The sequence below is a fragment of the Astatotilapia calliptera genome, chromosome 3 (genome assembly GCF_900246225.1).
Source record: "Astatotilapia calliptera chromosome 3, fAstCal1.2, whole genome shotgun sequence".
Lineage (NCBI taxonomy): Eukaryota > Metazoa > Chordata > Actinopteri > Cichliformes > Cichlidae > Astatotilapia > Astatotilapia calliptera.
In genome coordinates, this window is record NC_039304.1 from 37,691,031 (window position 1) to 37,706,805 (window position 15,775).

Here is a 15,775-nt window from a genome sequence, read left to right on the forward strand (position 1 = left end):
TCCCCTCTGCACACAGCTGGGTTACACCTCTGGGCACCTACAGTGTTTGGTTCAAAGGTTCAGTGGGATGCAGAAACTGCACACGTGCTATTGTCTGCACAATGTGTATTTTCTCAGATTTTCAGTTTCAAATTTCCAGACTGTCTTATTTAATCCACTTAACGTACATAATTCACTTACTTTCTGCATGTAATGCTACTTACTGCACATAGTGTCCTTCTGTATATATCCACTTAATGTATCGTGTGTCAGGATACATTCCACTGCGTGTTGCACTTGTATGTGACAGATAAATAATCTTGGCCACTCCCCTTGTCTTTGCAGACCGAACTCATCAATGCAAGACACACCATCTGTCCTGCTTCAGATTCATTACAGCAGTTTGTTTCTGCAGTACTCTTGTATCACAGCAAAAAGGTTGTGGGTTCAAACCCATGTGGAGTTCTGAATGTTCCTTCTGCCGTTACAAAAAGCAAACATGCCGGGTTGGGTTGTTTTCTCTCTTACATCATCGCTTTAAAAGACTCGAGCACTCCTGTGGATTCTACATCAGTGAACTCATCTTCTGCTGCTTAAACGATCAGAGCTTTGGAAGCTGCTGTCTTTCCTCTATAAACCCTCGGACCCAGAAGTCAGTCTGTGCTGCCCTCTGCTGGACGCTGAGAGGAACTGAGTCAGCTTAAAGGCTGCAGGTGCACACGTGTGACTCGGCACAGTGAAAACAAACAGTGGACACACAGATGTCTTCAAAGGTTAGGAAGGAAACACGTGGAGGAGGAGGACGAGGAGGAAGGCTACCTGGAATGAGCTTCCTGCGAGCCATCGCTGCAGCTTTGTGGGACTCGTACTCCACAAAGGCGAAACCTCGATTTCTGTTCTTGTCTGTGGTGCTCGGGTACACGATCGCATCCACCACGCCGTCCGTCACCTGGACACATAGACGCAGAGGGGGAGTAGCAGAAACTGAGATCTGAGAGACACACACTGCTTCAGAAAAGAGAGCAAACAGTACGACAGGGAGAGTGAAAGGAATCATCTGATTTTGAAGTGCCTTAACTTGTCCTGTTAGAAAGCCCTTTGAAATAACAATATATATATTATGTTTTATCATCATAAAATTCACAAACCAGCTCCATAAAAGTAGAACAGGAGGCGTCCTGCACAGATGTGACTCCCATCAAAAACCCAGTGTCAAACTAACAGACGGCCAGTGGGCTGCTCTGCTCTCTTTCCCGCTGAGGCCATTTTTACCATCTTTAACATGACGTTTATAAACAAATATCTGTAGGGGAACCATCTTTCTACTGAATATTTTCAGCTATTTTTTCAGGTTTTTCATCAAAGACGGAGAGGAGGAGGAGGTGGAGGAAGCTGCCAAGCAGCAGATCAATCACTGCTGAATTAAACAGCAGCTGTGCAGAGAGCAGACAGCTGAGGCTCAAACTGAGAGGTGGCCGCGAAACTCTGCAAAGAAGCAAAGCTTCCACAGTGAGGACGCATTAAAGCTGCAGAGCAGGCCAGACTGAATCTGAAATGATCCATCTGCTACCTGTAAGACTTTAACTTAGAGCATCTTCTTCCTCTTACAGCGGTCTGACCCTCCTCCATTTCCATTAGCAGTGATGAGGAATAAGCTTGGACACAAAGATGCTGGTATCACATATGGAAACCAGGAACTGTGGGTCAGTGAGTGAGTCTGCTTTACCTTCCTCATCTCCTCGATGATCTCGTCCTTCCTCTTGTCTTTGGGGATGGAGCCGATGAAGAGGCGGCAGTTGTCCAGACTCACGCACACGCCGATGAACTTCCCAGGGCGCACCTCGTAGTTGTCCAGCATCTGGATGGCTCTCTGCGCTGCTTCTCTGGAGCACAGAAACACTCGTTTTTAAGCTCTTTGCACAGGTTTCACTTCACTGGACTGCTTAACTACTTTTACCAATAAGAAAAAATAAATGAACATATACTCAGTGTGACGTGACTCAAAATGCCTGTGTCCTACACATATAAACACCTGAAAAACAAACGCAAGAGTCAAAGAAAACTGAGGAAGACGAGCGACCTGTCGGTGTACATGACGAAGGCGTAGCCGCGGTTCTCTCCGCTGAACTCCATCATCAGTCTGAACTCGTAGATCCTGCCGGCTTTCTCGAACAGTGGCACCAGGTCATCCTCGTACATGTCTCTGGGAATCTTTCCAACGAACACCTCACAACCCCGCGGGGGGGCGGGACCCTCCCAGCCTGTACCACAGACACAGAGTCAGCTGATCAAAGCCTTCATATTCATAAACACTTCTATCACTTATTTGATCAGATTAGAAGGTATTTCTGGGATTTCTACTGGGATTTTCGACTTTTTAATTAGGAGCTTAAGTAAAAAAAAACTATTATTATTATTAAAATATGTGGAGTGGAGCAGATGCTGCTGCAGGTATTTTTGACAGCTGTGCAGATTACAGCAAATCTGATAAACTGAAAGCAGCATAAATGTAAAAAATGAATGCATGACTTACAAAAAAAAAGTTTATGTAACAAATTAATTTAATAATTGAAATAAATTTAAATACTAAAATTAAAACTTAAATAATTTATATTAAAATCAGTAAACTAAAGTGTCAAAATAAAATTTAGAATATATAAATAATAATTTATTATTGAATTGACTTTTTAATTAAAACAATAATTCACATTTGTAAAAGTAAAGAAAATTAAATGTGCAAAAATAAATTATTTGAAACTCATTAAAGCAAAATGAATATATAAAAGACGTGTTTATCTGTTAGTTAAACGAGTACTGTATACTAAAAATAAAATCACCAAATCAAAAGAACAGGATGCAAAATATTTCAGTTTTACACAAATACAATGAACTGCAATAAAGAAGAATATCATCAGTTATTTAAAAAAGTGCAAATAATTAAAATTTGTGAATTCAAATGTATGCCTTAATAAAAATAAAATGGTTTTAATGAAAACAAAGCCCACAGTTTCCCCTCCGATCTCTGCTTCACATCTAACCAGGAAGCCACCTTGGTACCTGCCTCTCTCATACACATCTGTTTTGACACAAACGGGACTCCACAGCTACCCCGGGGCTGTTGTTTGTCTCTTTTACTTGTGTCGCAGGTTGACATACCTGGAGGTGGACCTCCGTACTTCCTCTGCCCGTTCTCCTGCACCATGTTGTAGCCCGTCTTATCGATCAGGGACAGCAGAGCCATCTCTTTAGCACAGATCACCTTTAAGTCCTCCTCCATCACCAGCGGCCTCGCCTCTTCACCCGAGTCCGTGTCCACGTCTCCCTCCATGGGATCCTCTGTCCGACAAACAGCTAGGTTACCTGCCAGCTCAGGTGAGACTGCAACACTCAGAAATTGAACCCGAGGGTGATGTGAACTTTTAGTGTCTTATAATTGATTTTACTCTCTTGAAAATATTATCTGTGCTTTTTGCCTGTTTTCTAAGTCACCGTTTTGTATATACTAAAGCCGCTATAAAAGCTAAACTAGCTTTCATTTGCTTTTGTAGTTTATTTTTCACACTTTCAAGCGTTCACTTCACATCTTAACGCCAAACAGCAACATTTAACACTAATAGTTTCTTTCTAAACTGCTCGTGTAGCTAGCTTTATTCGTTTAAAGCTTAAAAGCAGCCAACGATCCGCTGCTAACTCAGCATGCTAGCAGTTCCGTGATATAGCTTAAACTTTCTCATCGTCCGACCGTTTGTAAACCATTAAACCATGATAATGAAACTTTATTTTGGGTCGGATAAAATCTTACCGCTTCTTTCCAGCTCCATTTCCTGTCACAATGAAATAAAACCCTCCCGTTCCCGGACGATGCTGCGCTCTTCATCAACGACTCACCGAGAAAAGAGGCCGGGCCAACCTGACACCTGTGAGTGACAGGAAGCTGGCCTCCCGTCAGCCAATCACAACGTTCCTCTGTATAGGCGGGGCAACAGAAAAAAGATAAAAAAAAAAAATCTAATAAAACAAAATAAAATCTTAAACTATGACCCTGAACTTTGGAAATTGTTTTATAATAATAATAATAATAATAATAATAATAATAATAATAATAATAATAATAAATTAATTAATATACCCCTCCAAAAATCTAAATGTGATTTTATTTACATTAAAAAAACAAATAAACTATAACACCAATGAAACGAAACAAGGAGCAATAAAAAAAAAACAAAATTACAAAATGTAAACGAAGCATGTGTAAAATAATTTTGGAATAATTATCTAATAAAAACAAAAAATAATAAAATGACACAAAACCATATACTAATCATGTTATGTTAATAAATTTGCTTCTTGAACTAAAATTGTGATTAAAGCAGATCTACACTTGAAGTAACCTGGAAAAGACAGAGACTCAAGTCTGCTGAATTAAAATAAAATTTTATTTAATATATGACTTGAACATACAAGAAATAAGGCAAGCTTATTTTTCTTGTTCTCCTCGACTCCAAACATTTTTTCTCTTGGTGATGACTCAGACTAAAAGTCTGTAAAATGCCAGGACTCAACACTTATTGAACTTTAAATATTTTATTGAATTTTCCTTTTTGAATGTTTTGTTGTTCAGGGGGCAAATTTCTGCAAGTTTGAATGGCTGGGTTTTTCTTCATGAGGCCATCCAGATGAGGAAAGGCAGTATAACAGCCAGTAGCACAGAGCACAGACTCACAGCCTGCAGGTAAAGCACCAAACACAGTGCCAGCACTGCCGCTGACTTGGCAACACGCTGACTCAGTAGCAGCTTCCTCATCGTCTTACAGAACTGATGAGGAGAAGAAGAAGAAAGGCAATAATGTAAAACCATCTATTATAGTGATGGTAATTTAAAACCCTTAATCTGCTCGTCTTATAGTGTGAGGAAAGAAATACACTGACGTGTATAGGGGGCAAATATTCAGTTTTGTGTTGAAATGAATTGAAAGGAAAAGTTTTTATTTTATTAGAGTGGTACCTGAAATTTTCCCAGTGTCACAGTCACAAGCCTAACTTTAGACACACCTGTTTAACTGCACTTTGACAAAAATATCTAATCGGCCAATCACATGGCAGCAGTTGAGTGCATTTAGGGCCATGATCAACCTGCTGAGCATCCGAATGGGGAAGAAAGATGATTTAAGATGATTTGTTGGGTGTTTCAGAAACGGGTGATCTGCTGGGATTTTCTCACACAACCATTTCTGAGGTTTGCAGAGACTTTTTTTTTTTCACTCCGTGTGAAAATGCCTGGTTGATGTCAGATGTCAGAGGTCAGAGAGTGTCTGGTTTGACTGATAGCAAAGCAACAGTAACTCAAATAACCACTCGATGCAACCAAGATATGTAAAAGACCAACAGCAGCAGATAACTGCACCAGGGGTGTCACTCCTGTCAGCTAAGAACAGAAAACTAAACATACAGTTTGCACGGGATCACCAAAAACAGAACATTGGACAACAGAAGATTTGAAAAATGCTTCTTGGTCTGATGAGTCTCCATTTCTGCTGCAGCATTCAGATAGTAGAGTCAGAATTTGCTGTAAACAGCATGAATCCATCCTGTCTTGTAACAACAGTTCAGGCTGCTGCCAGTGGTGTAATGGTGCTGAGGATTTTTTTTAAACCTACAGCCCATCTGAGTATTGCTGCTGACCATGTCCGTCCCTTCTTGTACCCATCTTCCTGATGAATAGTTGCCCCTAACATGCCACAAAGCTCAAATCATCTCAAACTGGTTTCTCAAACGTGACGATGAGTTCGCTGAGTTGAAATGGCATCAAAAGTCACCGGATCTATTTGGGACCTTTGGGAAGTAGTAGAACTGCTCATCATGGATGCTCAGCTGACAAATGTGCAGCAACTGTGTGACGACATCATGTCAATATGGACCCCAACCTCAGAGGAATGTTTCCAGCACCTTATTTAATCTGGACCACTAAGAATTAAGATGGCTCAGAAGGCAAAAAGGAGGCCCAACCCAGTACTAGCAAGGTATACCTAATAAATTGGCCAGTGAGTGTGTGTTCTTTTGGACTGCAGTGCAGAGTTTAAAATCAGCACTGTGTTTCCACTAGATGGAGTAGTTGCACAGTAATCTGGTTTTCATAGCTTTACATTTGTAGACAGTCACTTCTGAAACAAGTGAAAACCATCCACAACACATGCTTTTGTGCTTGTTTATCAGCTGACCGATAAATTATCTAATCTTAAAGGTACTGCCATGCTACCACACAGCTGTCTTTAATTACAACTTTCGCTTTTTTACAAGTCTTCTATCCAAATGACGTTCTTTAAGCCGCTTTGCTCTTTTTAAATTTCACTTTAATTGCCACACTCGTCTTCCTCCAGTTCATGCACTGCCTTCTTTCACGATTATGGTACATGCTTTTAATCGCATGCTGCAATCAGACGGCCTCGGAACAATGCAGCAACAACAAAAGAGCTTTCACTCAGGGCCTGTTGCTGCAACAGGGAGGCTTAACCCTATTAAAGAGGCAGGCTGGTCTGATCTGTGGTCAGTGTTAATCTGCAGCAGGAAACAACTGCTTCGCAGCTGAAGTGTAGGAAAGAAGCATGATCTGATGTGTGTTCACTGTTGGAGGAGCTGTTTGCTGTTCTTTCAGAGATTCTGAGCCTTAAGGTCAGAGTTTGGGTGAGAAGTTTTTACATGAGGATAGATTGTCCGATGGTTGTTTAAATGCATTCACTGATATGCTGTCGAGTGGCGCCCCCTAGTGAAGAATGTCACACACTGGTATTGCAGACTGAAACCGATTGAAAGCAGTAGGTTAGCAATCTGTCTGCTTTTATAAAGTGCAATTATTTGCCAACCAGGAGGATGCAGGTAATCCAAATTGTGGATTACAGGTCTCCTGTGCAATTGCCTTGCCATTAAAAAAAGACCCCCAAGAGATTAAAGATGTTGGTGAACAGCTGGTTGACCAGATTGGTTGCTAAATATGAAGAAATTCAATGAAATTGCTAATTTCCCCTGATCGCAAGGAGGTTCCTGTCCTGTTCTTGCTTTACTGTGACAGTCAGTTACCTTCATAGTTTAAACATCACAAGCGCTTCAACTGCTATTTCAGCAGCTTAACTTCTTAATTCCATTTTTCATTTCCAAAGTCAGGAGCAGGATTTGAATCCATGCCGCCCACTGAGGAGTTGGACCTTGAATGTTGAATTTTGTGGCATTTACCCACCCAGAGACGAACAAGTGGTGCCATTACAGCTGCTTTCAGTGCTTCCACATAAACTGAGGAGAACTACAATAATAAGTTGAGCTTTCTATCAGCTATAAAAGACAGACTGACAACAGTCGTGCAGTTGTGTGATTGATTTTCCAAACGTGACTTTAAGATGCATCTATTAATAAGAAAAAAACACATTATCATCTCTAAGATCACCTGAAATGTCTGGAAGCTCATGACAGTGCCGTATCTGCAGTACATGACAAAGTGTTCACAGTTGTACCACAGCAGGCTGTAGGGCACTTCTCCCTCTAGCTTCTCTGCCCTTCTGGCCACATCCTCCCCTTTCAGCACTGCGTGGCTTAATACCTGCACACAGAAGAGAGCAGCCCGCATGTTGAAGTATGTTTGGGCAAGATCCCAAACCCCAGGATTCCTCTGTGTGGGTGTGTGTTTGAATGTTTGATAAAATGCTCAAGCACAGGAAAAAAGTGTTTGTATGACTGTGTGAATAGGACTTGTAGTAAAAAAGCACTTTGAGGTCTCAGTAGTAGCAGAACCGTGATTAAGTGCCCGATTACAGTAGGAAAGTGCTTTATATTCACAATTGTAGTAAAAAAAAAAAAGAGCACTCAAATTGTAGTAAAAAGGCACTTAATATTGGTGAAAAGCGCTATATAAGTACACGAGTATTTACCATAACCCTACGTTGCCTGCAGCTGTTGCCACATCTATAATCCCTTCAGATTAACATTTATTTAGAAGGTTAGTTCCCAGTTTGTTGGCCAGAAACATTTGAAAAACAACATCGTGTTCTCTCTTTTTCTCAGTTTAAAGCTATAAAAGGTGTTGCTTCACAGGCAAGTGTTTCTCTTTTTACTCACTAATTTGGATTAACCCAACAGTGGGTTCATGTATATTAAGCCCACAGTCTAGCATAAAAATAGTATAAAGAATCCTTAAATGTAACTTTATGACATCTCATACCAATAAAGTGCCTTTGGGTGTATTACTATTTAGACTAAGGATTTATCAATAATAGAATAATGTGTTAAGTACTTTAATTATAAGATGTTAAAGAAGTTAAAATGTTTGTTTTGTCCTGATGTCACCTTATCCATAGGGTTGACCCGTATGTCTGCTCCATAGGCAAAGTCCTCTACTGAGTCCACCCTCACACTGCCACACTGAAGACACAAGACACGGGTTAGATCTCATTTACGACTGATTCTTTACCTGCTGTCATGTGATATGAGAGAATAAGCTGTTGCACATTAAACCGGATGCTCAGCTGCTGCACCACTTCGTGTACCTTAGCCAGTACTCCAAGTAGGAGTCTGGTGTTGGAGACCATCTGACTGATCCGATACTGGTCACTGGAGATGACGGGCATGATGTCTGGGATGAAATGAGCTACTCTGTGGAAAGGAAAGGAGTCATGAAAAATAAATGGAAAGTGTGAGTCATTGGTGAGAAAGGAAGGAAAAACATTTTCACTTTTTTGAAACAGAATTTAAACCTTTGAACTGTTTCACTGATATTCTAGCTGTCTGTCACCCTTACCTGTCTCCACCCAGGTAAATCCCAAAGTGTATGAAGAGAGTCCTGGGAACCTCCAGCAGGTCTCCTCTGGTGAATATTGTGTCATATTTACTCTTCCTCTTCTCCCCTCCATGACACTCCGGCTCCTCTTCACTCTCCTTCTCTTTCTTCTTCTCCGCCGGTGGCTCGAATCCCGAGGCTGAGATAAAAAGCAGACCGAGGAGCGGCAGGGGAAACATGTTGAGAGGAGACCAAGGGGAAAGTGGAGCTGTCTGCGGTGTGGTTTTGTTCTGCTGGTGGGTGGGGCAGAGAGGGGATTAGAAACTGCTGGGAACCTTTAAGAGCCTTTTTTGAGCAGCACACTCTACAGTCACATTTTACATTGTTGACGTTGATCTCTAACAACATTTTAGAGTCTTAAATGTGATCAAAGATCCGTGCCTTGGTCACAAATAAACTTTAAAATCTTGATGCAGAATCTCAAACTTGATTTGAAACATAATCTTACCATCTGTCAGATAATATAAGCTGCAGCCATTGTTTCCATGTAGTTGTAGTTCCCACATGTCACCAACAGATGGAGGTAACAGTGTACCAATCCACAGAAGACTACGTTTATAATGAGAAACATGAGAAGCGTCGTATGAAGCAAAACACTTGGGACGAAGCTTGAAAGTGGATATTTGGTGTGACCACCTTTATTCTTAAAACAGCCTGAATGTTCTATTGTAATTTTTATAAGTAGTCTTGAGGAATAGTTCTCCAGACTTCCTGAAGGACATTCAAAGCTCTTCTTTGGATGCTGCCTGCCTTTCGTTCTGTTCTGTCAAAATGATCCCACACTGCTTCAGTAATGTTGAAGTCTGGACTCTGCACGGTGGATCATACATTTTTATGTTGGACGCTACTTTTCATCATTTCATCAAAATCTCCAACGGCACTGAAATGCAGCCCCAAATGTTTCAGTGTTGAATCTCTTCACTTTGTCAGGTCTTTGAATTTCATTGGTAAAAATCATTTACAAGACTTAAAAATTCTAACAAAAGGAAAGTAGTTTTTCTAACTTTCACATCCTTGACTGACAGAAGAACCTCGGAGACTCCAACAAGGGTGGAATTGACGATGTGGTTATGTGGCTGATAAGGAATACAAGATATGTTTGCTTCCATTTCCTTTATTTACATATAAAACACAGCACATTGTTACAAAGGTAAAAAATAATTCTGTACAAAAGCTTGTGACTGTTAGGAAACAATCAGGTCATGTAGACTATCTGCAGACATTTACACACGAGCTTCACCTGGTTACAGTACTAAAAGGAACATTCAAACGGAGGGAAATTAAACGACTGACTTTTAAGACGGTCAAGATGGAAAGAGTTAATTTTTTTTTCAAGTCAATAAACCCTTCAGAACCGTATGTATGGTCTCAATAGAAAAATAAATAAGTCATCTTTGGTTCCTTTACCAGCACAACCTTTCACCTTGAGACATCATTAGTCAACCAAATTGCGTTGGAGACACAACATTTTTGAGTTTTGGTGAATTTTGAGCCTGTTGCTAATTCTGTTAACTACCCATCTCCAGTTTTTCCTCTTTTTAAAAAAGACAAACAAAAAACTGAAAAAATAAAAAGCAAATCACTTTCTGTGCAGCAGAAAAAAGCTACCAGATGGTGAAGTACAATTTTAAAAAGTTTTTTGAAAAGTTAAAATGTTTGCAGAAGACTGCGTTCACACTGTTGGTCTTCCAATATGGCGGCTCAGTGAGCTCTGAACCAGCGGTAAGGCTTGAACGCTGACAGTAAGTGCAGCTCCAGGCGGCTTTTAGCTCGCCATCCACAAGGTGAAGGGGATGAGGAAGGCTGGCAGGGCGGTGCTGACGGATATTCCCATATAAGCCATGGAAAGGAGCCCTAGCAGTGCTGTCAGCATGGCGTGTCGCTGGTCCCGGATCAGCAACTTCAGCCACTCGCAAAACTGGAGAGAGAGGACGAAAACGGGCACAAAATTAATTATGATCATATTAATAGAGCAGCTGAAGAGCTTTAAATGTGACAAGACAAATATAAACTCAGGATTAATTTTATTTCTCAGTGAACAGAGAGGAAAAAACCCTAATCAAATCAACGTGACACAGTTTTTAAAACCAGGGCAACTCCCCAAAACACTCAGCAGTTTTCCAAGGTGTAAAGCAGGTAGGTTGGTTGGTCTATAGGCCTTTTTTTTTTTCAATTTACACCCAGTGATTCGCTCAATACACAGATAAAACTATTAGACACAGGATAAGTTCACTCTATTCCCTCCCCCCAAAGACTACCCAAAAAGCTCAAATCAAAGAGCTTTTTGTGGTTGATACAAATGAAGCAAAGCACCAGTCTTAAGACTTTCTCTAAGCCGACCTCTTGTAGCAGAATAACGACCATAATTGACCTGATGTTTATTTTTGTGAGGGGCCCTCAGAGGTCCTTTTAAGAGCTTCTGTTGGCCCCTAGCCTCCCTTGAAATGAACCTGCAGAGGCAGACTCTGAGGCTGCAGACAGGTCTGATGTTTAGGTTAGAGATTGCAGGAAGTGAAACTTGATCAGGGGAAAGTTTCTCTGCTGCAAGAGAGAAACCACAGTCTGTTCTTTATTCCTGCTGCGTTTAGCTTCAGTTTCATTATAAGATAGGATAATATTTTATATACAGCAAGAATTTTCATTTTGTATGTGTGTTCAGAAATGCATATATACATATATATTTTTAATGTACAAGAAAATAAACTTTTAAATGTATTTTTCCTTTGTTTGTTTTTTTTAGCTGAGGAGCATGTACAGCTTTCTACCACTAGAGGTCTCTCTTCTGCACATTGTGCAAGACAGCGCCCCCTGTGACGTTAACTGGTTTGCCTTTTGTTTTTTTTACGTGTAGGTCAAGTGCATTAAGCCCCAGTTCCACAGGCCTACAGACTGCTTGCCAACCACTGGTCGCTAGGGAAACTGTAGCTGTGTCCCAAAACTGTGTATATACTTTAACGGGGTTGGTGGCGTGAAAGTGGTCGTAAAGATGTATTTGGTGGTGCACTAAAAACATCCTCGCGATTGACTTGGTCGCTAACTGATAGCTGCGGTCACCTGCAGTTTGTATGAAAGATGCTGAGTTGTTATGACTCGCCAAGCAGTAGTGACACTAATAACGCAAATTGTAAATCAGGAATCATTGACCTTCAAAGTAAGAGCTGCCTTCTTTTTTTTCTTTTTTACATGTGTGTGGGTTTTTGCAGTAAGCCACAACTTTTACTGTGTTCAGTTTTTTGAGTCACACTTTTTTAAAGATTCACTAAAGCTTAGAGTGTAAAATCTGTATTTAACGCAAACTATTGGCAACCATGGCAATCTTCCTCTAATGACCAATGCAATCACAAGGAAGTTGTTGGTGCAGCGCCCTTCAGCAACCTAGGGACCGTTTCATTGTGGGGTCTTTACCTTAGAATATAAAGCCCCTTTAGGAGACTATATAGATAAAATGAATAAATGAAAATAAAATAAAATGAAATGAATAAAATGAATCAAACTGAATAGACTGGAGGTTCCCAGGCGGTCGCTGACCGGTCTCTATGTGTGACTGAGGCACTGCTTAAACACGAACAAAGAAAAACAACAGAAAAATACAATGTTTGCTGAGTTATCCTAGCTAGCAAGTAAACTGTTAGCTAAAAATAGCTTTGGTGCTCAAATAATAATAAATGATATTCCTGAGTGTTAAATACTCAATATATTAATTACCTGTCAGTTTTTTTGTTTGTTTTTACTTTTTGGTGCTTTTATGTCAAATGTAATGAACATTTCACTTCGAACTTTTTACTTTGAACTTAGATGTTCAGAGGAACTGGTAAAAATGGTGTAACATGCTAATAATCTGTTTTCTCATTAGCATTTTGTATTAGCACGGGGCATAAAGTAAAGCTGAGGCTGACTGGAGTGTCTCTAGTTTTTCAGATATTTGGACAAACCCAAAAGGACTGCACCCATCTGAACTCAAACAGCCTCAAACAGAGTTGCTTCTGTGATGCCTAACCACAATCTGAATTAACCACAGAGAGGTCAGCTTTCTGATGTGCAGGAGCCTCTGCTGCATCATCATCATTATCATCATCAGAGCGTACCAGCCCAGATTCTGCTGCTGCCTTTTGGTTTCTGGCAGGCGACTCTGGTCTGAATGCAGCTCTTGTTCTCAGGACTTTTCCAAGGAGTGACCCAGATTTTCCTTTTCTGCTCAGAAGCAGCTTCACATTCACTTGGAAACAAAGGCAGAGAGCTGTAAATGTTGTTTTTAATGTCTGAAAATGAAGACTTAAAGCTCTTGAATAAATCACTGCGGTGAACAGAGTTAGCTGCACAAAGAGACCCCCCCCCCACACACACACACACACACATTCATTTTGGATGTGTTTTTAGCCGTGATTATTGCTATTATGGCTTCTTTCCACTCCTCTCTTCTACTCTCTGTAGGACTTTTAAAGATCTGTGGACAGGAAATAAGTTGCAGCCAGACTAGAGCATGGCAGAACACAGTGAGCTGGTTCTACAGCAATAATAATAACTAACTACTGACTGTTTGTGAACCTAAGCTGCAAACGATGCTGTGATCCTGTTTGCTGTGATTCTTTTTATTTTTAGGCCACTTAAGTGATAAAAGCTACTATGTTAAAGTAACGTCATTGCATTCAATCAATAATAATAATGTCATGTAGGTGACTATTTACTTTTAGTGTGTTTCACTGTGAAAACTGTTGTAATATTACTTCATCAGTCTAAACAGATGTCAAACATGCGGTTCGTGGTCTAGAATCAGCCCGGCAAAGGGTCCGATCTGGCAAAGTGGATGGCTTTGAAAAGATGTAAAAACCGAAAAGGATGAGGGCATGAATCTTGTTCTATTTCCTCGTTAAAAATGTGTAATGACACCAGAGTTTGAGCTGTGAATGTCACCTGAGGTCTGAGTCAGTGTCACGTTTTCTGCCAGCACCCACAGCCATCTGCACCAAACTAGGTAACAGATAAAGAGTTCAGATTCAGATTTTTTGTGGCCCCACATTTAAAAATCCAGCCTCAAGTTCACAAACCATCTACACATTCAAAATCGAATGACTGCTGTAAAAGAAAAGGAAAACAGGGCTTTGTTTACAGCCTTTTAAACACGCTTGGATGCACCTCGACTCCACATTCAAAAGGTTGAGAATAAATAAAGATTTACAGCAGAACAAACTGTTTCTGCTTACCGTGAATAAAGTGTATCACTGTGAAGCATCAGTGCAGCCCTGTCACTGTCGCTCTGATGTTGCGCCAAAAATTACACTTAAACTGTCATAAATGACTTGTTGGCCTATAATTTGTTAAAATGTGTCACACATCTGTCATAAATGATACGGAGTCACTCTGAGTGTCAGTGACACCAAAAATGTGTTTTTCAAGATCGATCTGGCAAAGAGGGCAATAAACCTTGTGGCAAATATAACTTAAAGTTTGTTTACAGAACTTTTTTTATAATGGAAATACAACGACACATAAACAGAGCAGGTTCTCCTTCATCGATCCTGTTCACTGCGATGTGTTTACCATCAGGAGAGATATTAGACATAAAACACCCAGCAAACACGCCGGGTCGGTCTTGGGCTCGGGCTCACCTTGTCCGTCTGCAGGCTCTGCGCGGTGCCGTAGCGGCAGTAGGTGACGAAGTGCTCGCAGTTGTTCCATAGCAGGCTGTAGGCGACGGTGCCCACCAGCCGCTCCGCCCGCAGCGCCACCTCCTCCCCGGCCAGAGGGCTCTTGCGCACCGAGCGGTCCATGGCGTTCAGCAGGATCCCGGCGCCGTACGCGAAGTCCTCCACAGAGTCCACGCGCACGCTGGCGCGCTTCGCGATGACTCCTACCAGCAGCCGTGTGTTGGTCACCATCTCCTCGATCTGGCGGATGTCGGCGGTCAGCGCCGGGAGGATGTCCGGGATGAGATGCGCCACCCGGTCGTCGCCCAGGTAGATGCCAAAGTGAGTGAAGAGAGTCCGGGGAACCTCCAGCAGGTCTCCCCGCTGGAACCGGTGAGAGGCTGAGGCGGGCAGCGGCGGTGAGTCTTCCCGGTCACAGCGCTTGCTGGTGGGCGGCGGTTCTGCGCACTCTACGCCCAGAGGAGGCAGCAGGCTGGAGAGCTTGATGTGCGCGAGGAGGAAGAGCTTCTCCAGGAGGAAGGTGAGCGTGTCCAGCATGGTGAAGCTGAAGTAAACCGGTCTGTGATCACTGATCTGCTTCTCTGTGGCCTCCTCTGCGCACAGCCACGAGTTTTCCTCCTCACTGTGGATGGGAGGGGGCGTGACGTCATGGCCGCAAAGAGAGGCTGCAAGAGAAAAGCGGGTGTGGGACTGGGAGAGGGAGGCAGAGAGGGGGGAGCTCTCAGGGATCTGCAATAGGTTTGTGAGTCAGGTATGAGGCCACGGCAGAAAAACAAAAACAGAACAGAGCTCAAACCACAGAGCGTCGTCCTCCACCGCGTTCACCACCTCCACACCAGCCAAAATGCAGAGAGGTCACAACTTCCTAGCACAGCAAAATGTGGCTCTCACATATTCATCACAACCACCTTCCTGGGAACTGTGCTGAGGTCGCAGCTTTTCCAAAGTCACCAAATGGCCTAACACACACACACACACACACACACACACACACACACACACACACACACACACACACACACACACACACACACACACACACACACAGGGAGGCAGAGTGAGCTGGCAGTGTGTCTGCAGAGCTGTGTGTGTTTGTGTGTGTGTGAGAGCTGCAGGCTCAGCTCCTGTTTGTTAAACTCAGAAAACTGATTAGTAAATAAAGTCATTATTCTTGGTGTCACTTTAAACTCCTTGTTTACTTCCGAGCTTCCACCAAAAATCCCTGTGGGGCCTTTAAACACATCATCACCTCTGGAGCTGGAAATGCCAAAAAAATGCCATTGTTTTTGTAGGCATTTACCGTAGCCTGGTACCAGGTACTCCTTTCTCT

The 15,775-nt window shown here is 41.9% G+C and overlaps 3 protein-coding genes and 1 long non-coding RNA gene across 6 annotated transcripts in view; 1 reads left to right on the forward strand and 3 right to left on the reverse strand.

The window, feature by feature from the left end:
* rbm46 (RNA binding motif protein 46) overlaps window positions 1-3,921 on the reverse strand; it is a 30,869-nt gene extending 26,948 nt beyond the window's left edge. For both annotated transcript variants that reach the window (XM_026163171.1, XM_026163172.1), the window contains exons 1-5: window positions 3,782-3,921; window positions 3,136-3,315; window positions 2,060-2,240; window positions 1,706-1,862; window positions 799-928 (exon numbers count right to left, since the gene is read on the reverse strand). In XM_026163171.1, the coding sequence (XP_026018956.1) occupies window positions 799-928; window positions 1,706-1,862; window positions 2,060-2,240; window positions 3,136-3,315; window positions 3,782-3,800 (667 nt within the window). In that variant the 5' untranslated portion in view covers window positions 3,801-3,921. The remainder of the gene's footprint in view (window positions 1-798; window positions 929-1,705; window positions 1,863-2,059; window positions 2,241-3,135; window positions 3,316-3,781) is intronic.
* A 514-nt stretch (window positions 3,922-4,435) lies between these two features.
* Window positions 4,436-9,398, reverse strand: lratb.2 (lecithin retinol acyltransferase b, tandem duplicate 2). The gene is made up of 5 exons (XM_026163173.1): window positions 8,762-9,398; window positions 8,511-8,616; window positions 8,311-8,385; window positions 7,415-7,567; window positions 4,436-4,795 (listed from the first exon to the last, which is right to left on the reverse strand). The coding sequence occupies exons 1-5, from the start codon at window positions 8,977-8,979 to the stop codon at window positions 4,640-4,642; spliced, it is 708 nt and encodes a 235-aa protein (XP_026018958.1). The 5' UTR covers window positions 8,980-9,398; the 3' UTR covers window positions 4,436-4,639.
* Window positions 4,653-8,831, forward strand: LOC113019444 (uncharacterized). 2 transcript variants are annotated; one of them, XR_003272014.1, is made up of 3 exons: window positions 4,653-4,711; window positions 8,322-8,656; window positions 8,776-8,831. It is a non-coding gene; the product is annotated as an uncharacterized LOC113019444 (long non-coding RNA). The 2 variants fall into 2 exon arrangements; XR_003272013.1 differs by having other exon boundaries at window positions 8,322-8,667; window positions 8,776-8,820.
* Window positions 9,399-9,526: 128 nt separating the features above from the next.
* LOC113019445 (lecithin retinol acyltransferase-like) lies at window positions 9,527-15,284 on the reverse strand. Its single transcript, XM_026163174.1, has 2 exons — window positions 14,407-15,284; window positions 9,527-10,718 (listed from the first exon to the last, which is right to left on the reverse strand). Exons 1-2 carry the CDS (start codon window positions 14,980-14,982, stop codon window positions 10,566-10,568), a joined length of 729 nt encoding a protein of 242 aa, XP_026018959.1. The 5' UTR covers window positions 14,983-15,284; the 3' UTR covers window positions 9,527-10,565.
* Between the last annotated feature and the right edge of the window lie 491 nt (window positions 15,285-15,775).

What these genes read in the sequence shown, in the direction of transcription:
- lratb.2 (XM_026163173.1), bottom strand. Translation starts at nt 8,979, where the DNA reads ATGTTTCCCCTGCCGCTCCTCGGTCTGCTTTTTATCTCAGCCTCGGGA. An exon ending in GGGTCAACCCTATGGATAAG is followed by an intron (nt 7,568 to 8,310) that starts GTGACATCAGGA and finishes TTCTGTGTGCAG; the next exon opens with GTATTAAGCCACGCAGTGCT. An exon ending in TGAGCTTCCAGACATTTCAG is followed by an intron (nt 4,796 to 7,414) that starts GTGATCTTAGAG and finishes TCTCCTCATCAG; the next exon opens with TTCTGTAAGACGATGAGGAA.
- LOC113019445 (XM_026163174.1), bottom strand. Translation starts at nt 14,982, where the DNA reads ATGCTGGACACGCTCACCTTCCTCCTGGAGAAGCTCTTCCTCCTCGCG. An exon ending in AGAGCCTGCAGACGGACAAG is followed by an intron (nt 10,719 to 14,406) that starts GTGAGCCCGAGC and finishes CTCTCTCTCCAG; the next exon opens with TTTTGCGAGTGGCTGAAGTT.